Source organism: Stenella coeruleoalba, assembly GCF_951394435.1.
Source record: "Stenella coeruleoalba genome assembly, chromosome: 10".
NCBI lineage: Eukaryota > Metazoa > Chordata > Mammalia > Artiodactyla > Delphinidae > Stenella > Stenella coeruleoalba.
In genome coordinates this window covers 10,305,227-10,328,531 of record NC_137156.1, presented here as the reverse complement: position 1 = coordinate 10,328,531, position 23,305 = coordinate 10,305,227, and the positions used below count along the sequence as shown (strand labels likewise).

General features: G+C 43.0%; 3 protein-coding genes across 17 annotated transcripts in view; 1 reads left to right on the top strand and 2 right to left on the bottom strand.

The window, feature by feature from the left end:
• The window catches only part of RANBP9 (RAN binding protein 9), a 160,199-nt gene extending 155,145 nt beyond the window's left edge, over positions 1-5,054 (top strand). For all 5 annotated transcript variants that reach the window (XM_079933669.1, XM_079933668.1, XM_079933667.1 and 2 more), the window contains one exon: positions 3,241-5,054. In XM_079933669.1, coding sequence (XP_079789795.1) covers positions 3,241-3,371 — 131 coding nt within the window. In that variant the 3' untranslated portion in view covers positions 3,372-5,054. The remainder of the gene's footprint in view (positions 1-3,240) is intronic.
• NOL7 (nucleolar protein 7) lies at positions 24-9,050 on the bottom strand. The gene is made up of 9 exons (XM_079933681.1): positions 8,656-9,050; positions 8,508-8,568; positions 7,854-7,912; positions 6,537-6,568; positions 6,208-6,295; positions 5,766-5,887; positions 5,610-5,687; positions 5,027-5,132; positions 24-2,881 (listed from the first exon to the last, which is right to left on the bottom strand). Exons 1-8 carry the CDS (start codon positions 9,045-9,047, stop codon positions 5,056-5,058), a joined length of 909 nt encoding a protein of 302 aa, XP_079789807.1. The 5' UTR covers positions 9,048-9,050; the 3' UTR covers positions 24-2,881; positions 5,027-5,055.
• Positions 9,051-10,567: 1,517 nt separating this feature from the next.
• Positions 10,568-23,305, bottom strand: part of SIRT5 (sirtuin 5) — a 28,639-nt gene continuing 15,901 nt past the window's right edge. For 9 of the 11 annotated variants that reach the window (XM_079932703.1, XM_079932701.1, XM_079932705.1 and 6 more), the window contains 3 exons: positions 22,799-22,922; positions 21,011-21,126; positions 10,568-11,901 (listed from right to left, as the gene is read on the bottom strand). In XM_079932703.1, coding sequence (XP_079788829.1) covers positions 11,826-11,901; positions 21,011-21,126; positions 22,799-22,922 — 316 coding nt within the window. In that variant the 3' untranslated portion in view covers positions 10,568-11,825. The remainder of the gene's footprint in view (positions 11,902-21,010; positions 21,127-22,798; positions 22,923-23,305) is intronic. The other 2 variants (XM_079932697.1, XM_079932698.1) reach the window with 2 other exon arrangements.

The following is a 23,305-nucleotide window of genomic DNA, read 5'->3' as shown; positions in this document are numbered from 1 at the left end:
AGTGAAGCCAGAAAGCACTTTAGCTAGTCTCTGGGGTATTTGAGATGGTATTTGTGCTGGCATTTATGTTTTGGTAAAATCATAAGGGAAATGTTTTCTACATTTAAAAAATTAAAATTACCTTAAAGTATAGAAAACTTCCTCTGGTATCTCAATCCCAGATTAAATAGATTCAAATGGAGTAAAAACAGGTATATTGGGGTGCATCTTGTGATTCTGGAAGACAGAAGTTTTTGTGTGAACGTGTACATAAGCATATCTGGCCCGAGCCACCTGTGTCACAGCTCCCACGGGGCTCGAGTGAGTGCTGTCAGCATCAACCCTTGGAGACACGTGACATTCTCATTGAAGTTCAGCATGTTTAACTACATGCCCTTACCAAGTAAAAAAGGGAGGGAAGGGGAGAACAGCAGGCTTAGGCAGGGGGAGCACGAAGTGAGAAACTGGGATTTGCTGTCCCCTGGTTGGTTGCCATTCCTGTGAGCAACTCATTGCAAAGTAGGAGTGTGGTATTTATGTACTGAACAAATACTTTTTTTTTTTTTAAACAGAGGACAATTTTTTTTTTTAATCTTTATTTATCCTTGGACGCGTTGGGTCTTCGTTGCTGCACGCGGGCTTTCTCTAGTTGTGGCGAGCAGGGGCTACTCTTCGTTGCGGTGCGCGGGCTTCTCACTGCAGTGGCTTCTCTTGTTGCAGAGCATGGCCTCTAGGCGCGCAGGCTTCAGTAGTTGTGGCTTGCGGGCTCTAGAGCACAGGCTCAGTAGTTGTGGCGTGCGGGCTTAGTTGCTCCGCGGCATGTGGGATCTTCCCGGACCAGGGATCGAACCCGTGTCCCCTGCATTGGCAGGTGGATTCTTAACCACTGAGCCACCAGGGAGTCCCCTGAACAAATACTTTCTATGTGAATTCAGTAACTGCACATTTTGTGCGTTTATATATAAACTACAGGGTTGATTGTTCACATAAAACTTTTCATATCTGGGCAGTTTTTCTCAGAGGTAGTTCAGATGAGAGCGATTTTTCACCTTTTTAGAATGTAATTCCTCAAGAAAAATGGGGACTACCAGTTTAGAAGTCTGTTCTGTGCTGTTTGGCCCTGTTAGGTTTATGTCTGAAACTATCTTAGATAGGATCAGTGTCACACAGAGAGACTTGTTGGAGTGAAGGCCAGGGCTCATGTGGCTGGAATGTAAAGGAAGCAGTTTAAAAGTATGCACGTTTGGGCCTTAATCTGCTTCTTTGTCCTTCTGAAATTCATTATTAATTCATGGTGTTATGGTCTAACACTGAAGTTCTGGAATAGTAGTAGTGTTTTTTGTTATACAAATTCAATGTGAATTTTCTTTGGGTAATGTGTATTTTCTTTGGTTATACGAAATTCATTTAGCTTTATTGGTAAAAATAAGTGTACTTAGTAGCAGTGCTGGGATCGTAGGGCAAATAATGGTTTACTATAATTGTCTTTTTGAAATGACTACATTATAGGTAATCATGAAGCCCTAAATTGCTTTGTATCTAGGTAAACACTCAGACTTCAAAAGAATTTTTGAAAAGTGAACAGTTTTCTTATGACAGTTAAAAATCTTGGGTTCTCCAGGGGAATTAAAAATTTTCAGTAGTAAATTGCTTAGGACCATTATCCAGGACATGTGTATGCTTACATGTTGTGCCATGTATTATGTAGTTCAGCTGTAAACAGTGCTTAAACTTATATTAAATGTATATAATTCTTGCAAAAGTAATGAGACTTAAATTGCTGTGGATGTATGTGTGCATATTTATAAACACTGTGCTATATTACACAGCTTCATCTCTAAATAGTGCTTAAAGTTATATGATCTGTAATTCCTGTGAGTTTCATATGCTAAAAAAATTTAAAGATGCTTACAGATGTGCCTGCCTTGGCCAAAATAAAACTGTAATGTGCTTACCTCTGAGCAAGGTTACTTCCCTGTGAACCTTCAAGAGATATTTTTGAAAGGATGGTTTCCTTTTCATTGTTTATTGTTATGTTGATTTTGTGTAAAAATTAAATTGTTCCTGATTCTAGCTGAGGCAGAGTTAGTTTATAAAGTCATTCCTGCTTAGAGTTGACCAAAAAATGTATCACCATCAGAATTTAGCTGAAGAGCATCTTGCCAGAGAAGAGCTAGTACTTGAATAATCTTAACCCACAGACCACTTTTCACCAGCGTGTGCATCTTTTCTTGCGTTATCTGTATTCTAATATTCTTCATCCTGTGTTACTTCCCCTTACACCTTAAGTCCGGAACCTGCTCCCTTTATTTCTGCCTCATCCCTTCCGGAACTTCTCTTTCTCCCACCGCTATGTGCAGCCTCAGAACCAACCACATGGAGCCTTAACCAGCCCTGGATCACTGTTCTTGCCCTGCTGTCAGCTGTGCCTACAAGGACTGATTAGTAATTTTACTAACTGGGAATCTGCCTAAAATTAAAATTTGGACACCTGCACACAAGGAAAAGTTATCAGCTTCTATGGGTTTGGTCACTTTTATCATTAGTCCAGTTTTTCATTTCTGGCAAAGAATGAATTTTGCTGATGGTTACATTTGTACTACAGCTGTCTGACAAATGTCTGGTAGGTAGGACCCTGAAAATTCCATTTAATGGTGATTTTTACAGATGTTTATCCTATCAATTGTAAATTAACTCCTCAGACTATAAGGTCGTTTGGCTCAGTTGTCTCTCGTGGTCACCATCACCACCTGCTCCCTTACCAACCCAAATGACATTCACCAACATGCCATGGAAAGGATTCGGCAGCCTCTGTTGGGTCCTGTTCCCAGAAGGGGAAGAATCCATCAGTGAAACTTGTACCGAAAACCTGGTGCCGTTTTCTTTGGTAATGTCAATTAACCTTGGAAAAATAGAAGGGAAATACTAAATATTCCTTACTCCCCACTGCAAACATTAGATAATTACATCGTTTCCATCATAGTAAATGTGGAAGTTTTTGAGTGTCTAACACCTTGAAAGTCTAATTCTGCAAGAATTTTTTCTTATTACTTGAATACCCAGTAACCATATTACCTTGTCAGAGTAGATGTCCAAGGCATGTGCTGTTTGCTTAAAAACCAGCTTTGCTAGCTAGCTAGGTAGTTAAGAGCAGTATAGACATCAGTAATTTTGTAAGTAATGCTGTATTTTCCTGATTGAGAGACGTTGTTTGAAATGTATTGCTAATTGCTATTTCCATTTTTAATCATTTTTCCTCAGAAACCCACAATCTGCCAAAGCAACCTCCACTTGCCCTAGCCATGGGACAGGCCACACAGTGTCTAGGACTGATGGCTCGATCAGGAATTGGATCCTGTGCTTTTGCCACAGTGGAAGACTACCTACATTAGCTATGCATTCACGGAGCTCACACTTATATTGTGGCATATAGTCAACATGGAAGTAGACCAGTTCTGCTGATTTGAAATTTAGATTTTTTAAATTATGTACTGGGGACAGGTTTTTGTTGCTTTACATTGCTTCCTAGTTTACAGCATGATGCAAATGATTTTCTAACTTAGTGTTAGGAGAAATTATTTTCCATCTTTAACCTCTTAGTTGTCTAAGAGTTAAATATTACTGAATTTCAGACGTTCAAATTGATCATCACAAATCCTTTAAAACAATTACCTAAAAGAAACCAAAAAATCCTGCCTTCTTTGTTGGGGGGAGAGAGGGGGGAAGGAAACGGAACAAGTTGTGTTTGTGTTAGCATGTGGGTGATGTAAACTTCAAATTGGGAGGTGTTCTGACCCCCGCTCCCATGTAAGCAATTCAATCAGTGTAACCTGCAAAATGCATAAACATCTGACAGTTTGAATTTATAGTGTTGATGGAAGAAATCATTTTTAATGTGTACTGTAAAACTTGAAATACTCAGGAGCTGAGTGAATATGTTTGTTGCTACTTACAATCCCGACCTGTTAAGTCCCAGTAGTTTTGTTTTAACATGGTCTTTTTCAACTTTGTTTCCTGTTTAACTACAGAGACTTCTGTTGTAGACTCACAAGTTTAACTGTTGTATTATAACAGTATTACATGTCAACAGTGTGGTCATGACCTTTATTTATATAAAAACCAAATATTTAGTCAATTTACCGTGTCTTAATTTAATCTTTGTACACCTTCCATTTTTAAGTGCTTAAATGAGTACTATATTGCAATAAAAATGTAGTGATATAATTAACCAGCCATTAAAAATTTACTTCTACAGATACTAGAGTGTCAATTGAATTTATATTAGGTACTGGCATACTTCTCACGATTAATATAAAGTTAGAACAACTAAAATGAGTGGTTGCTACTATAAATCTGAGTTCTGCAACCTCAGACTGCCTTGAGTTTACTGGCCTCTGTGGATTAGGGTCAAACCCGATACTACGGGTGATACAGAAAGAAAGCAGGAAATGAATCTTCTTGTTTTCACAATCATAATATGGCATGTGACTTGCCATTTTTACAGCAAACTCCCAAACTGGTTAAAAGTAAAACATAAAAACAAGCTGTTCAACAGGATAACAACCAACCATGTCCTTTGGTTTGGTAAACCTTCTTTTAAAAAAGAACAGATTATCTAGCTACACTTAGATACTGCACTCTTCCTCGTATTCTGTGAAATTCTCATCAATAGCACAAAAATATCCAAGAAACTAAAGCATCTGAGAGCTGTAGTGGAAGACTTTTCCTGCCACACACCCTGCAGGGGATGGGGGGAGGGGTAGCAGAGGAGCCCTACTGGTGTGGGCACTGCTTGTGTTCAGTAAAATGGGTAAACAATTATAAAAAGAAAGGAAAACAAGTCCTTTTAAACTGCTTTTTCTTCCAGGATGCTCAAAGACTATAAGGCACAATTACTTATACTCCATGGATGACATGTGACTGGGTACTACCCCAAACAGACTTACGATTTTTATAATGACCCTCTAAAATGATTTGTAAGTCTTTTATTAATCTTTTCAGAAAAATTAAATGCTCTAAACTAAAAATTTATAAGTTCTGTACATACAAAGTCCTCGTTCTTCATTTAGCTTTGATTTACTTCTTAGAAGTTTTCATCTTTATGACCATCCAACGTCTTTTAAACCTCTTGGCATTTTGTTTTTTCTGGGATGCTAGAATAGAAGGTTTTGTGCAGTTAAGAATAATAAAGAGATAAAATTCCCAAGAAACAATTCCAAATTTTCTAGTTAACACATGAGTGTAAATATTAAAATTAGGTACATGTGCATACATACTGCACTGACCTATTCTTCAGAAGCAAGTTTAAAATAGTAATAGAAGCCATTGTAAGAAAAACATCGATACTGCATGAGTATTTACTATCTCCTTAAAAAAGAACATCTTTCAGGGACTTCCCTGGTGGTCCAGTGGTTAAGACTGTGCTCCCAATGCAGGGGGCCCGGGATCGATCCCTGGTCAGGGAACTAGAGCCTGCATGCGCAACTAAAGATCCCACACGTGGCAGTGAAGATCCCACGTGCCGCACGCAACTAAGACCCAGCGCAGCCAAATAAACAAAAATTTTTTTTTTAAAGAACATTATACAATATATAAAACTATCAGATTCAGAGAACAAAGCTGAATCTTACCCCAAGCATTATTCAAAAACTGGGCTGCGGCCTTTTTCACCGGTAACCTCTTGTTGTCAAGAGACAGGAACTTGTTTACTAGGAAAGAGAATTATTTATCATTGCTTTGTTTAACTTGCAGTTAAAAGGGAGAAAAATACTCCATAAAGAAATTACCAGTAGTTCTGTTGGTTCCAGGACCATATAAACAATTCTGTATGAAGGCTTTGGCCGCTTCTTGCCTTGAATCTCTCAAATCTTGGTCTTTCAGCCTTACAGCCAAGTAGCTTTTATTCTGGCTGGTAATCAATACAAAAGGTCAAAATGAGGCAGTGCTTATTTTCAAAATAAAGTATTTTTGTTAGTTGACTCAAATAGTGGGAAACAATATCCCAAGTCCTAATTTTGTATATGCACGGGTAAGATGATAAAACTAAATTACAGGACTATTTTACAAGTAATGTTTACATCTTAGTAGAGCAAATAAATATTTTTTTAAATATAAATACCAAAAACTTTCCACAGAGGATCCAATCTGAAACTGCTACTAATTAAGCCAATACTCTCCTCCAAAGGTCACCTTTACATCCTACACACAAAAAAAGAAGACTCTTCTTACCCAACAGTCTGTACTTTTTGCACTTTTTCTTTAGCTTTCTTTGAGTCACTTCCTTTCTCACATTCTTCATTTTTCTTTTGCAAATTCACTAAAAAATTGAGTTATATTTCTAATTAGCATTGGTGTAAAAATAAATCAGGAACACATACTGGAGTTCACTTTAAATACCCACTACACACCAGTGTGTGATTTTTATTTGTAAGAAATAAGCTACAACTGGCCAGGCCTGTTCCCATGCTCTTTCTAAGGGTCAGTAACATTTGACTGCAAATATCTGCAAATGCAGTTGGCACTTGATGAGAAGTTATTTAAATTAGAATAGTTCATACCTTCTTTCAACTTTGCGGGTGATTTCTTCACACTAAGGAAGAACAAGAAGAACACTAATTGGGATGGCAGAGAGCAAAGGTGACTCAACCTGTTACAAAATTTCATCTAGTTTTACAAATAAGATACCCCTCCCCCCCCCTTTACTACCACCATTCTCAGTTTTTACTTAGGATCTTTAGAAAGAAAGAGTCTCTCCCCAGTGAACTGACAACTCAAAATCAACAAACTATACTAGGTTGGGAATATCTTCTCAGAATTTAAAATCTGAAAATATATTAGCAGGCTTCCAAAGCAGACTGTTGTGGTTAACAGAGTTAAAGTGAAATATTTAAGAATTATATAGTACAGTATTTGAAATACAAAGTGAAAGGTGGTAGGCCTGCCTCACTTTATTTGGAGAGATCTCGAAGCATTAATTGAACAATTTAGACACAAACGAGGATAGAGACAAGAATTTATAGCCTCAAGAAGTGCGGTCTAATGGAGAGAAAGACAAATGGCAAAATACAATGAGATATCTACACAGAATCACTTGCACACTGGAAAAGCTCGATGGTGGGGCGAGCGATGGGGTAGAGGGAGTGAGAGAAGACAGGTGACATCTGGACTTGGTTTTGAAAGGTGAAAAGGACTTTGTCACCGTGATGTATCCAGAAACCGAGTAACTCTGGAGAAAGTTCTTTTACTGAAAATTTGAGAACGACTGTCCTAAGTCAAAGATGCAGGGCTAAACTTCTAAACTGAAAGCAGTAAGAGGAGATAAGGGGGAATGGGGAGGGGGGAAAGCAAATATTTAGAAATGTAAATTAAGTATGGTTTGATTGATTCCCTGGTACAGATGAGGAAAAGTAGCTTTAAATGTGCAGTGGATGGCAGAGCTGCTAAGTGAAATGGGGAACGAGGAGGGAGGCCACGTTAGTGGCAGATAGGGCAAGTATGGGACAAGCTTGAGTTTTAGGAGCCTATGGATAATTGCCTGCTACTCCACTAAAGGATAAATTTCAAAACACTTTTATTCACACCATCTATCCTGCCCCTAGTACAATGACAGTGGCCCACAACTTATTGAATGAACACACTGGGATCAGCAACTCAGAAACTAGTTACCTATGGGGAAAACAACAAACATAATAAAAACCAGAAGACTGAAAATAAGTGGAATATTTCCCTCAACCTGTCCCACCAAAGTCAAATACTGTGTAGCTTTTTAATTTAGACTTTACAATTTCTTCAGTTATTTGAGTTCAAATAAATGTACCAATATGTAATTCAAAGACTGTATGTAGGCAAGTAATAAAACGAGATCCATTACTTACCTAGTTTGTGAAGCTGTAGTTAACTTCTCTAGAATAGTATCTGGAAGAAGTTTTCTTTTCTTAAAAACGTTTTAAAAATCAATTAAAAGTGAGGTACACGACAATATGCCCTGGATTGCTTTTAAAAGTTACCATTTTAAGGACAGCCCTACCTCTAGGCAAATAAATGAATTGGGCTGAACACCGCCCTCCACTATCTCTAAGCTGTGGGAAGACTGGGACCAAGCATCTCAGAAACTATTCCACATTCTTCGGAAGATGTGAAGGCTGGAACCCTCAGGTCACTATCATACACTGGAAGCAGTTACTATCACGTCCATATGGAGTCAGTTCTGTGGCCAATCTGCTAAACAGCAGAGAGCACATCAATCATCCTCCACGTTGGAACGGCCCTTAGTTTCCAAAGCACTTAATTCTCACGGCGACCCAGTTTCAAATAAACTACCTCCGCCGAGCGTCAGAGGTGGGACTGACCCTACGATTTCAGGTTCCCACTTCTTCCCACTCCCTTTTTCAATCGGTGGACAGCAAAGAGCATGAGCACCTTGTCACTGTAGTCAGAAGAAAATATTAGCGACTTTCCTCTACCCCACATCCTAGCAACTTTGAATTCTACCCCGAGCCGCGTTGTGAAACGCCGCCCTCCCCTCCAACCTTCTGTTCGATGAACAACTCCTCGCGTCGCTTCCTCTTCTCCTTCAGAAGCGTTTTATCCCTGGGAGAAAAGGCGATAAGTCAGTCCGGGCAGGGACGAGCGGGATGGGAAGGGGCGCTTCTCCCCGCCCGGCCGCAGGCTCCGAACCTGCGCACGGTCTCGCGAACTCGCCGCTCCTCTTCTTTCGCTTCCGCCTGAGCGCTGGCGAAAGTCAGCTCCTCCGGGGCCTCGTCGTCAAGCTCATCGTCCCCTTCCTCGTCTTCCTCCAGCGGCTCGGCAGCCGCGCCGCTGCTCGGCTGCCCGAGCAACAGGCCGTGCTCCGCCTCCTCCTCCGAGGCGGGCTGGCCCTCGTCCACCATCGCCGACGCCGAAACCGGAGCGCGGGACGCGCGCGGTCTGAGCTGCACCATGACCCAAGCTGCGCCCGACCTCTGACCCGGAATCAGCACGCAAGCGGAGCATGACGTAAAAGGCAGGCGCCGCGGGTTCTGTCGCCCTCTGCAGGTTCCGAGGCCCCATTGAGCTATGCAGAGGCGCATGCGCAGAGCGGGGACGGGCGTGGCCTGAGAAAAGCTGGGGGCCCTTCCCTTCTGCCCGACTCCGGGGCTGCGCGCAGGAGGCCTCGCGGCTCCCTCCTCGCTCACGACTGCGAGAGCAGGTGGCCGTGGTTTCTAGGCGGGAAAGATACATCCTGCTGCCTCCTTGGCGGGGATGCCGGGAGCAGGGTTGGCTGGGTCCTCGCGCTCCTTGAGGTGGGCTCGCAGGTCCCGCCATCCGGTGACCCACAAGCCCCAGTCGCCCTATCGCCGCCTTTTTTAGCTCCGAGATCCGCCTGGTCGATATTCGGCTTTCCGCACTCCCCACAGAAGTGCAGTTTCAAAAGGAAGAAGTGCGCTATGGCGGCAGGACCCCATGCCTTTCAGCCCTGTTGTCGCCGACGAGAAACAAGGTCGACAGACTCGGATTTAAATCGATCCTCAGCACCAAACGTGGGCGTGGCGACCTCGGCCGCCCTCTCACGGGCATCCCTGACCACCAGCCCTCGGCCACTGCCTGTTCTGTGTCCATCACTGACTCCTCGCCTTAACAGCTTGTTGTCTGACTCTCCCGTTAGAACGGGAGCTCACTGAGAGCGGGGACCCCCCTCCCCGGTTCCCTGCTGTAACCCCAGGACCTTGCACGGTGTCTGCCCATCCTACCGTCACTTAGTGACGCAACCCCCCCGTACTGTGTATATTTATGCCCCCGCCCCTGCCCCAAGTATACTTATTTCATTTCCTAGCATACGTGGCCCTTCATGACCTTTGTGTTTATCTTCTCTCACCCATTATACGATAGCAAATGATTCATCTTTCTCTGAACAAACCAAGCTATTTCATATTTACCTTGCATTTGGACATGCCCTAGTGACACACACTCTGCCCTTGGAACTCCTATTTATACCTTCAAAAACTCCCACCCAGGCTGACTTCCTCTTAAAGACTTCCAAGCACCTTAAGATCGACCCCATCCCCACTCTGCTCATCTCTAATGGCATTCTCTGAATCTTGAACACATTTCTGTAACTATAGCTTCCACGCTGTTTACCAGTTCATATGACAATTGTCCCAACCCAGTCTTTGTGAATTCCTTGAGGGATGGTCCATCTCTCTCTAAGCACTGTACTTCTAATGTCTGTCATACGGCAGATGTTCAGTAAATATTGAATTGAACTGAATAATCCTACCTCACATAAATTGTGGAGTATTTTCAATTCGCTTTTCCTCTGCTCTGATTTGGAAGCAATTCCTAGTTTAAAAACAAGACCAAAACATGAACAGAATTGACAAAACAGAAACAAAAAACAGCTACTGGTACCAACAACCTAGTAGGAAGGGAGTTGCAAAGAACAGTTCTGAAATATCTGGATCTTGGTCAGATAGAAATTACGAATTAAAAATATAGTCCGACTCCCTGAAACAGTGTTCTGACTTCCATCACTGCTAACACTAGGGAATTGTATACAGTGCACTTTTAGGAAGCCCTACAACAAACCTACTAGAAGTGAATGATGGTATTTTATGTACAAAACCTGCATTATAAGTATTACAAGTCCCGTCAGTGTGCGTGCTTTGACCCACCCACGTAAAAGCATATGACGGGAGCCCTCAGGGTGCCTGGCTGATCTTTCAGACTCCCTGTGGGTTATGGGCACCCCTCTTGCCCATGCAAAGGATACTTGGGATTTATTAAAAGGCATGACTTGCAAATGCAGTACAAAGTTTTATGTCACAGCGTCTTGTCATCTACTTCTACAAACGCCAAGGGTGTAATATTAAATGCAGTTTTGTAAGGGGTGGGGATGATATGGCCCAGCTGCATAATCACCCAGGGAGCCCACCTGATCCAAGGGAGCTAGTTATGTACGACCTTCATGCGCTGTTTACTGAAGGCCGCTCCTCTGTCAGGCCTCTGATGCTTGCCTTGCCGGCAGCAGGCATCCCTGGGAGCTGCGTTAGATGGTGGGACTTGAGGAGAGGGCTGTATTCTTCCTACTTTACGCAGAGGTAGTATGAGCATAAAACTTTCAAGTCCCACGGGAAAAACTCCCTTCAAAATTCAGTGTCGGGGGAAGCGTGTGTTGATGATAGTGAGAAATGTCCTTCTGTGTTTATAATATTGAGGAATGACCCACTCGGAAGGCCAGTGCTAAATTTTAGGCAGCTGTGTTTGTCCTTGGAGTCCATATATTTGCATTATTCTTTTTTCTCATCCTGATTTTCTACCTTACTGCTAATTTCTTTTCCTTCCTTGCCTGAATTCTTGTTTTAAGCTATCCCCCTGAAACTGAGGTTAGGCAGCCAAACAAGATAAACATTGACAAGAGAAAGTCTCCAACAAAGATATCTCTTGGGGTAACACCTTTATACAGTCAATTACCAGCTGTAGAAAGGGATATTATTTTCCACCAAACCTTGCACAAAAATCAGAAATACCAGGGTTTTACCCCTCTACCCAAATAGCAAAAAAAAAAATTACTTTTTTTAGACAATCTAATTACAAAGTTGTTTCCCTCCCGGTAACCAACCAAACACATCAGAGGTATCTTATGTTTAGTTCAAACCAGATAACGTGAATTGACTTGAGAAGTTCTGTGACTTCTCCTTCTAAACACGTTTACTACAATTTCCTCTAAGTCCCATCACTTATCAGCAGTTTGGATTCCAGAAGATACATTCAGACCTTTCAGTATTCAGCTCACCATCCACAAGACTGTTTCTCCTGTTGGTGGCCTGGTACTTATAGATGCACTGTGATTTCTTCCTTCCTCAGGGCAATTAAGAAACAGTTTCAGTTTCATGAGGCGCAAGGGCTTCAGGAAGCGTCGTTCCACATGGCCCCTGGAAATGAAACCTGAAATAGCAGGACGAACACAGCAGAGTTAGGAGCAAGATGAACATTCTCCTTCAGCAAGTCAACTTTCTTAGTTACAACCAGAGTAAAATTCACATTCTCACAAATGCGGTCTTATGCGTTTCTGTGCCCAGTTCTTTCATCTAGTTTCTGAAAACTCCAAATGCAGACACTTCACTATGGGTTGGCCCCTGTCACCAAGGGACTTTGGGAAAGCAATTGCTTAGAATTTAGGTGCTATAAATAAGGATTTTCTTTTAAGGAAGAAGGGGAGACATGGTTGTATTTTGTGATTGCTTTGCCAAACTCATAACTGACATATTGTAAGTTTTACAAAATCTTACTGACAGGTAATAAGGACAAGAAAAAAAGAGCCTCATGCGCCATGTGGACCGTAAGGACCTTACCTGAGGCCACGGGCCTCTGCAGCCGTCCACTGAACTCGCGACTAGCCCTGACTTGCAGTCAGAAAGTAGGAAAAAGACAAAGATCAAGAAAGAGGAGGGAGAGAAAAGAAGAAAAACCAACGACTTCTGCTTCCTTCAAGGGAAAACACTTAGGACAGGGGGAAAAAATACCCAACTAATTCTAGTGTATCGTTAATAAGAAAATCAACTGAGCACAGTTAAAAATGAAAAAAGTATTTGGTCATATTACTTATTCTTGATACAACACAAATCATGAATGCCTTAGCCCTTGAATACTGTTCTCTGTGCCACGAACAGACATCCCCGACCAAATGGCCTCTCTGATCCTTCTACCACTGGCAGCATGTGGAACACTGGCCGCTAAAAAGCTCCGCCCCAGCACAGTCCCTTGAGGACTTTCCGAGAAGCACAGCCAGGCACGGAGAGCCTCAGCTTCCACATGTTCTTCCTTGTGCCCCTTTCCACATTCACCCTCCTCCCTATTTACCAAAGCAAGCTGCAGCTCACCTCACCCATCCCAAACCTTACAATGGCGCCTTATCCCAGAACGTGAAAAGAAAGGGATGTCTGAAATATCGGTGTGGATCTGAGAAAACAAACGGTTTCCAAAGGCCGGGTAACACATGCAAGCAGGGCCGTTTCATCCTTGCTTTCAGTAAAATTGAAAGAGGGTCTTATAGAATTGTCAATGAACAGCTCACTAAACGTGATTCAAGATTACTATGGGTATTTCAGCGTGTAACTTGGAAGGAGGTCCAAAATCTGAGTGGCGATGCCATAATGAAATTCCTTTCACGCCCAGGGTTTATGAGGCCCAGGTTTCTCAGTACTTTCATCTATAAAAAGCAAAAACTGGGACTTCCCTGTGGATAAGACCCTGCGCTCCCAATTCATGGGGCCTGGGTTCGATCCCTCATCAGGGAACTAAATCCCACATGCATGCTGCAACTAAGGAGCCCACAAGCTGCAACTAAGGAGCCCGCCTGCCACAACTAAGGAGCCCATGTGCCACAACTAAGGAGCCCGCCTGCTGCAACTAAGGCCCGGTGCAACCAAGTAAATAAATATTTTTTTAAAAAAGCAAAAACAAAGAATTACAATTGACATTGGACATTGAAAAGGCAAAATTTAGCTCGGCCAGTAAAAATCTTCCCTGCCATCCCTCAGACTGGAGTTAGAGACACAGATACAGCCAGCTGCAAAGCTAGCAAGAAACACAATTTTTTTCCCCCAGGACAAGCTGCACAGTATCATAACAACTCCCTTCTTTGAGCGACCACTGCTTTGTTACTCACTGAGTAGGAATTCTGTCCTCTAAAATCATACACTACCAGTATGACGGCAGTAAAGAATGAAATATCCTGCATCTGGAGGACCTAAGCCTCCGAGAAGCAGCCTTACTTCCAACCCAGGTGCAGAGCTCCAGGTAAGGGATGTCTGGGACCAGGGTTCCACATCTACCTTCAAGGAAACAGGACCTTGGCGGCCACTTTGCAGCCAGAGAAGATCTGACCCCTCTCCACACCCACAGCCCTGCTAGTTGCTGAGTCTATCAAAAACTGCTTCATTTAAACTTTACCTGAACTCAACCCTCCTTCCAAATCCTATAATAACTCCATCTTTTCCTTTGTTTGGGGACATGCCCCACGGCTCCTCTGGGGTCTCGCTCACTGCAGTGGGTCAGGAAACATGATCTTCTCAGAATACAGGTTTCCTGTGACCACAGGCCGACTGGGCTACAACAACATGAACTCCGTCTCCTTCTAACAATGCGTAATACTCAGCCATGGATACCCGAACTAATTCAAAAAACTCATGCCCCATGCATCTATTAAGAGATGCATTTCCCATAGTTTTACTTTTATGGAATTATTAATCAAAATGTATCATTTGTTGTTTTCAACAACTTAGTACTATAAATTACTGCAGTGATAATTCCATCTACAAGAATTTTTCAATGGAACAATTTTTAAGTTTTAACTTGAAAATAGTTCAGTAACTCATATATTTTACAGCAGAATATAATAGGATAGTCAACAAAAGATTTTCCAAGCATAAAAATACATTAATATAAATTTCTACGGTAGAAGTAGGATGGGAATACCAGTTCAAAGAGAAAAAGAAAAAATGTGAAGGTTCTCATTGTTAAAAAGGGCTTGTATATTTATTCTGTAAATGGATGACGTGGGTATCAAGCAGTTGTGACATTTCGATTTGACTGGATACATTTAAATGGCAGTTTAGGATAATGGCAGTTTTATTTTTAAATGTCGGTATTTTATTTCCAGTAATTCGGAATCACATCTTTTTCAATGATTTTGATAAATTTTAGATGTCAAGTTTAAACATGTAAACGGGGGGGCTTCCTGGTGGTGCAGTGGTTGAGAGTCCGCCTGCCGATGCAGGGGACACGGGTTCGTGCCCCGGTCCGGGAAGATCCCACATGCCGCGGAGCGGCTGGGCCCGTGAACCATGGCCACTGAACCTGTGCGTCCGGAGCCCGTGCTCCCCAACGGGAGAGGCCACGGCAGTGAGAGGCCCACGTGCCGCAAAAAAAAAAAAAAAAAAAAAAGTGTAAACGGGGTACAAGAACAAAGGTGTTTGAAGACCCCTGTTCTAGCAGCCTGGTGCCTCTCCCCTCATCCCTCCCATTGTAGGATAACCAAGACCACTGTGTTTCGCCCAGAATATGTTCATGCCACTTTTATTGGTTAATGTAATGATCCAATTTAATTAAAAATTTAATTAATGCAAAAATATAGCTATTAAAAGAGGATTATTTCTAGGAAAATTAGCTGAATGCTTTGGAAAGACATAACATGTTATTAAAAACAATTCTGTCAAATTAGATGTAGGTGGACAAGATGAGGGCAAAATGCTTCAAAGTTTTTTTGTATGTTCTTTCTCCACTTAAAAAAAGAAAAAACAGGGAATTCTCTGGTGGTCCAGTGGTTAGGACGCTGTGCTTTCACTGCCGAGGGCATGGGTTCAACCCCTGGTGGGGGAACTAAGTTCCTGCAAGCCTCGCAGCATGGCCCCCCCAAAACACAAATAAACAGAAAAATATCTAAACCAGGAGTTGTATTCCAGTGTTTTCCAAGATTTCCTGATGATAAGAATCACCTAGGTCACTCGTTAAATATACAAATAAACAGCCCTCTTGCCCTGGCTATTCTGACTCAGGAAGTCCAGACCGGGGCCTTGGGGTCTGATTTTCTTGGTTATCTGTTTTGTTTTATAAAATAAAGGCTCAGGTGATTTTTCTCTTCAGGGAAATTTGGGGAACACCAGGAGGATTATGAATATGATTTATGCAAGAAAGGTGAGCTCCAGTCAGTAGATTCCCACTAACGAAAAGGCCTTTGGCTCTATCAGAAAAAAAAAAGGCAAATGAATGCACATTTATGCTTTAAATGAAAATGAAATACTTACGTGTCCTTTTTTATTATATTCTTGCTTTAAGTGACTTTTTTGGTTAACAGACCACAGGGCCCCTTTGCCTGGGAGAGCACGGGCCTTCCCTATCAAATGTGATCAGCTGTAAATTAAAAGAACTAACCTCTTTATACTCTTGAGGAGTAAATACATAAATAAGACAAGCGATAAAACCATCTTCTAGCTAAGAATTCCTGAGACTTCTCAACTCCACCTGCAGTGAGCTTCTTCTGGGAGCACCTGCCCAGCACACAGGTCACTTCCTCACCGTACTGACCCCTCTACCTCTCCTGGAGCGCCTCCCCGCTCCTTCCTCTCCAAGCATGCTGGCCTCCCTGCTGCCCCTCAAACCGCCCAGGCTTGCTTTCCCCTTGGGGACTTTGCTCCAGCTGGTCCCGGCATCTGGAAAGCTCTTAGCCCAGACACCTCTTTAGCTAACTCCCTCCCCTCCTCCAAGTCTGCTCAGGCCTCTTCTCAGTGAGGCTCCCCCCACCCATCCACTGAGTCCTGCAACCCACCTGCTCCCCCCAGCTCTACCTCTGCTTTTCCCACGGCCTAATCCCCACTTGTCGTAGGCCACAGAATCTGCGCACTTATTATCCCTATTGTGTACGATTTGCCTCCACCGCTAGAATGCCATCTTCACATGGTAGGGTTTGTGTATCGTTTACTAATATATCCTATCCTAGGCACCCAGAGCAGTGCCTAGTACATAGTAGGTGCTAAATAAACAATTATGGGCTTTGACTAAATTCCAAAGTTTAGAGAAATGCAAAGATGAACAACAGGTGGTTGCAGGGCGTGGAGGGCCAGGGTGCTTGGAGAGCCCTGCACACCAGTGTCTCGGGAGCACAAATCCCACTTCTGCCTCAACAAATGCACGCAGACCCTTACTTGCCAAGGACCTCTGGGAATGAGTAACAGCTTGAAGCCTAAATCTGAAAATGCCTAGTGTAACAGTTTTTCAGAAATCATCTCAGACAACCATCTGGGACAGGGAAAAAAAAACAAAAAAAAACTGGAACTAATCAAATTAACACCTTGAAACTATTAATACATTTCAGTGGGAGGTAAATTCTACACGACTTAGTCTCTAAATTAGAATTGGGGCAAAGAATCCAAACAACTTGTACAAGGTCGAAGGACTCTTGTGAGATCCAAGTTTAAAACAGAGGCAGCATTCCCACTATCTATTTAGGTAACGAAGAAAATCAGGTTAAAAGGAGATATCATTCCAATTCTCATTTTTCTTATTAACCTAGAGCAGGGGTTGGCAATTTGCTTTCTGTAAAGAGCCAGAGAGTAAATATTTTCATCTTTGCAGGCCTGACGGTCTCTGCTGCAACTCCTCACTTCCGCTGTTGAAGTTCAACAGCAGCCACAGACAATACAGGAACATGTGGCGGTGGCTAGGTTCCAATAAAACTTTATTTACAAAAAACATGGTGGGTGCATTTGGCCTACAGGCAGCAGTTTGCTCACCCCTTGACCTAACTAAAGTTCAGCCAACATCTGTTACACATAAGATGTGAGAAATTTCTGCTTTTGTTGAGCTGCGTGTTTAAATAAGCCTCTTAATCACCCTGGGCTTGGTTCCCCATTTGAAACACTGAGTAGGATGAGAAGATGATCACCCATGCCTCTTCTAAATGTCAGCTTTGGTGACGCCTAGACAAAAGCATTGCTGGCTTCACTGGTCAGTTATACTCATCTGGGAAAATTCCCAGACTCCGTGGTACAGAGGGTCTCGGCTCCCAAAGAAACCCACGAGCATCTGTTCTCGTGGTTCTTGTGGTCGGTGCTGTCCACATCCGATCCAAGTCTCTGACTAGCAAGTAGCCTGTTTGTCTAAACAGAGACACGGCAGGTTTTCAGGACGTGAAGCTGAAGAATTCTGGTTGAAGAAGAGTAGCAGCTGCAGCAGGTCTGCGGCTTGAGGAGGCCCAACTTATGAAGTGATATCATTAGTACGTGCCAAGAATCTCTTCTTAACTTGCATGGAAAACCACCAAGTTCCATTTCCTTTCACGTGAAGACCAACACGATGGATGCCCAGTCCTTGCTGGTCAGTCCTGAGCGTGAAAGGCAGAGGCCAACTCTTATCTTGGGCTGTGGAAACACTCGAGTTTTATTTTCTTCTTTTTCCCTATCTGCATTTTACTTGTCTACAATGACGTGTACTTTTCTGTACACTTATTAGAGATGAGCTGGAGATCAACTGACTGAAAATAAGCCACATTAGAATAAAAATAGAATTTGGGGATGAACCACATTTCCTGCTTCAGAAAATTTACCCTGTCCCCACCTGGGAGCGTTCTGATGCTCTTCCAAGCAGACAAGAGGCTTGGGTTACCTGGCTGCGATGTTACTTTTGATGATGCTAAGCGGCCCAGGTGCTACACGTAAGTGCCACGATGTACCAATATTTTAGTGGATAGGTTAGAAGACAATAACTTTTTTAATAGAACAACTTTATTGAGATGTAATTCACATACAATCCACTCATTTAAAAGGTATAATTTAACAGGTTTCTTAGTATATTCACAGAACTGTACAACCATCGCCACAAGCAACTTTAGAACATTTTCATCATCCCAAAGTAAACCTGCACCCATTAGCAGTTGGTTACTCCCCATTCCTCCCTACCCCAACCCTAGACAACCACTAATCTACCTTCCGTCTCTGCTGATTTGCTTATTCCGGATATTTCGTACAAAACAGAATCATACAATATGTGATCTTGTGTGCCTGGCTTCTTTCACTGAATATAATGTCTTCAAGCGTCATCCATGTTGTAGCATGTATCAGTACTTCATTCTTTTTATGGCCGAATAACGTTCCACTGTATAGATAACAAGTTTTGTTTATCCATTCATCAGTTAAAGGACATGTGGGTTGTTTCCATCTTTCATTATGATCCATGCTACTATAAACATTCATGTACACATTTTTGTGTAGACACATATTTTCATTTCTCTTCACCACATACCTAGGAGTAGAATGCTGGGTTATATGTCAACTCTGTATGTACTCTTTTGAGGAACCACCATACTCTTTTCCAAAGCAGCTGAATCATTTTACATTCCCACCAGCGATGTATGAGGGGTCCAGTTTCTTCACCAACACTTGGGATTCTCCATTCTTTAAATTATAGCCATGCTAGTGGTTAAGTGGTATCTGGTTGTGGTTTTGCATTTCCCTAATGATTAATGATGCTCAGCATCTTTTCAATATGCCTATTGACCATGTATATATATATCTGGAGAAGTATCTGTTCAAATCTTTGGCCCACTTTTTAATTGGGTTATTCGTCTTTTCATTATTGAGTTGTGAGCGTTCTTTATATATTCTGGATACCAGTTCCTTTAAAATATCAGATTTGCCAATATTTTCTCCCACTCTGTGGACTGTCTTTTTCATTTTAGTGGTGGTGTCCGCTGAGGCACAGAAGCTTTAACTTTGATGAAGTTCAATTTCTCCATTTTTCTTATGCTACTTGTGCTTTTGATGTCATATCAAGGAGGCTTTGACTAACTTAAGGTCACAAAGATTTACTCCTATATTTTAAGAAATTTATAGTTTTAGCTCTTACATTTAGGTCTGTGACCCACTTTTGTTTATGGTGTAATTAAGGGGTCCAATTTCATTCTTTTGCAGGTGGCTATCCAGCTGTTCCAGCACCACTTGTTAAAAAGATTCTTCTTTCCCTTTCTGATTTGTCTTCATACCCTTTTCAAAAATCAATTGACTATAAACATGAGGTTTATTTTCTGGACTCTTTTCAGCTTTGTCCTTCCATATACTTAGGTCTTCTGTATTTCTTCCAGCAGCATTCTGTCATTTTCAGAGTATAAGTTTCACACAGAAGGCAATGTTTTAAAAGGTGCCTTCCTGGGGCTTCCCTGGTGGCGCAGTGGTTGGGAGTCCACCTGCCAGTGCAGGGGACACGGGTTCGAGCCCTGGTCCGGGAGGATCCCACATGCCGCGGAGTGGCTAGGCCGTGTGCCACGGCTGCTGAGCCCGCGCTCTGGAGCCCGTGAGCCACAACTGCTGAGCCCGCGTGCCACAGCTGCTGAAGCCTGTGTGCCTGGAGCCTGTGCTCCACAACGGGAGAGGCCACCTCAATGAGAAGCCCGTCGACACAATTAGAGAAAGACTGCCTACAACAACAAAGACCCAACACAGCCAAAAATAAATAAATTAAATAAATAAACTTAAAAGGCGCCTTCCTAGTTCCCACCTCTTACACACAAATGAAGAACTATGGTCTAAGCACATAGGCTGTAGCTGACTAAAAAGACCTGGAGAAGTCTAGGAAGAAAGTCAGCTCACTCACCTGAAGAGGATTATATCTGAGTGTTTCCATACTGTCTGTGACACGATTTTATTCCAATGAAAAAGAGCATTGGTTCTCATCCTGGCTGCACATTAGAATTACCTAGAAAGCTTATAAAAGTCATGGGGCTCAGGCTACACCTCACACCAATTACACCAGAATCTCCTGGGTCATCAGATTTTTAAAACCTGAGGTAAAAACCACTGACTAAAGTAGTGACAAGAAGCTTCAGTGAAGTTTTCTTTTATTTATTCATATTTATTTATTAGTTTATAGTCTACCTTATTCTGGAAAGGAATTAAACAGACTGACAAGAATATATAAAGTACATTAAAAATGAAGAGAGAAAAGCAGGGGTGAAAAAAAGCAGAACAAAGGTGAAGACATAAAATGGAACCTAGAATGAGACTGCAAATGAATACTGCGATAATCTACGCTTTGCACACAAATTTGGGAAACAGGATCAGTATCACCATATGGCCACAAGTACAAATACTCTTGACAGTGAGACCAAAGGGGAATTTGCCCAGGGAGCCCCACGGTGAGAAGCGTGGGAGATGCAGTTCCGCATGGGTATCTCCTGGGCTGACGTGCCGAGTCTTCGGCTGACCTACCTCTAAATGCCATCACTAAATCTAGCTTAAAAATACAAATAAAAGTCAAGTCTGAAGAATCAAGGAAGAACTTTCAAAATGTGAAAAACAAAAGCCCTATGGCAAACTTCCCGTAAAAAGACACAGCTACCTTCATCTAGGTTTAATACTTTGTTTTCTTCCATCAAAGCAACTATAGGCCAAATAAGAAAACACAAACTCCGTGTTTTTAAATTAGAATAGTAGCAAAATCTGCTTGCATGAGCACGTCCAAACCCGCTCAATAGCGTGCATTCCCACCCTGGTGATCCCGGTACCTGAATCTGTTCGCTGCAACGGTGGCTTCTATGTTAAATTCGGCCACCGGTACCCCCCGGGCAGACACCTCGGGGGCAAACATGGCGGCGGGGTAGACCACGGAGGAAGTTCCCACCTACAGAGCAAACAAACGGAAACGGACAAATGACCACACCGTGGAGAGGAAACAGCTTTTCAGAAAACCTACCAGAAACCTGGGCCAGTTTGTGGTGGCGGGTGTGAGGACAGCTAAGCTGGATGGGATAAGTGGAGAGCGTCTGAGGGACAAACAGGGAGGTAGGAGGCGCCCCTCTGGCTGACCCCTAGAATTCGGGAAGGACACGCGATACGAAGACAAGAGCTGCACACACGGAGAGAATGGCAAAGAAATGACTCGAGCGTCACCCAAAGGGGGTTCGTTTTAGTTTTGCTTCTGCTCTTTGAAGAGATGCAAATAATCCAGGTTCCTTTTAAGTTAGAAAATACAAAGAGAAAACACATACACGTCATTCATAATCCTACTTCTACCAAGATTATCGCTGTTCGCATTCTGATGTATATTCTTTCAGGCTTTTCCCTACGAATATATATTTATAAACATTCTTTACAAGAGCAGGGACCAAGTTTTACAGACCAAGTTTTACAAGCCAGCTTTCCTTGCTTAACCGTCTATCGAGCACATTGATACTAGATTCAACAGTGGGACGCACTCAAGAAATACCGGCTGAATGAACACACACCCGTGAGAGGCCGCTTCTGCTTTTAGAGATGTGTTAGGAGAATCTGAAATGTGCATGCCCTTTGTCCCATTAATTCCACTTCCAGGAAATCTGCCCTCAGGAAATAACTTGAAGAGCCTGCTAAGAGTTACATCTAAGGACATTCATCATAGCATTGTTTTAAAATATCAAAATCTGAAACAGCCTAAGTGTCCAACAGCGGAGGATTGGTTAACTATGTCCTTTTACATCCATACAAAGGAACACCACCACGCAGCCTGTTAAAAGGTGACGTGGATTTGGACGTACGGGCATGAAATCGGCTAAGTGAACTGCTATGTGAACAAAGCAGCTTCCAAGCAGGACATACAGTATGAACCCACTTTCAAATCTGAATATGTCTACATCTACATAAGCAGAGGTCTAGACCAGGGTGGGTCAACTCTGTGTAAAGGGCCAGATAGTAAATTTTTTAGGCTTTGCAGGCCATGCAGTCTGTCACAAAGACTCAACTCTGCTATTACAGTGTGACAGCAGCCACAGGCAATACACAGAAGGAAGGGTACGGCTATGCTCCAATACAACTTTGTTCCCAAGACAATGTACATCATAGTTTGCTCCCCTCTGGTCTAGAAGAGATCACACCAAAATGCTAACAGGGACTATTTTTGGATTGTGGAATTATTGGTGATCTCTAATGTCTTCTTTATAATTTTATACTTTTTTGTATTTTCTCAAATTTAATAACGAGCATGTGTTACTTTCAAAATCAGAACCAATAACATGCTCTTTTCATTATTTCTCTTCTGGGGGGAAAGGCTTTGAGAAGCCCCAGACATGGTCTTCCCTAGTTTCATATTTTGAGATCGTATCTTATTCACCGTTTCTTAGTTTTTCTGTAGGGCACCCCCCGACTCTCAACACACCCTTAAGAAAAGGAAGGAAGGGAGGGTGGAGGGGGAGAGAGGGAGAAGGAGGGGAAGAGGGAGGAAGGAAAAGAGGGGGAGGGAGCGAGGAAGCAACCCCCACCCCCACCCCCCCGCCTGGTGTTTCAGAGCCTCCCGAGGATCAGGGACGGGCATGACCTACCACGAGACACAAGTCACAGAGGGCCAGCTCCCTGCCAGCCTCCTCCAGGATGGCAGGGTCCAGGTTTTCTCCAAACCACACCACGTGAGGTCGCAGCAGGCCCCCGCATGCTGCCTCTTCACACCTGGAAGAGTGTCATCCTTAAGCCAACCCCAAGACCTGCTCTCAGGAAGATCTGCCCAAGTGGATCGGGGACAGCCAGGAGCTGCACCAGGGCCAGTCTGTCCAGGTAGGTCACTCTGAGCCTTCCTATCCCCCATCCCTTCCCTCCAGCCCACATGAGCTTGTCCTGAAGGTGTAGTTCTACCTGCCCTTATGAAGTTTCTATTCTGTCTGGATGCACCGGGTTGACGTGCTGGTGGAGGCGTTTCAGCCAGGCTCGCTCTTCTTCTAAACAGCTGTCTCTTCCCCAGCCGCTTCCCCACGGTCATGGGCACGGTCGTGCTCACGGTCAGCCAGGCCCAGGAGGAATGTACTGGGCTGAGGTTTGCCTCTAACACGTCAACT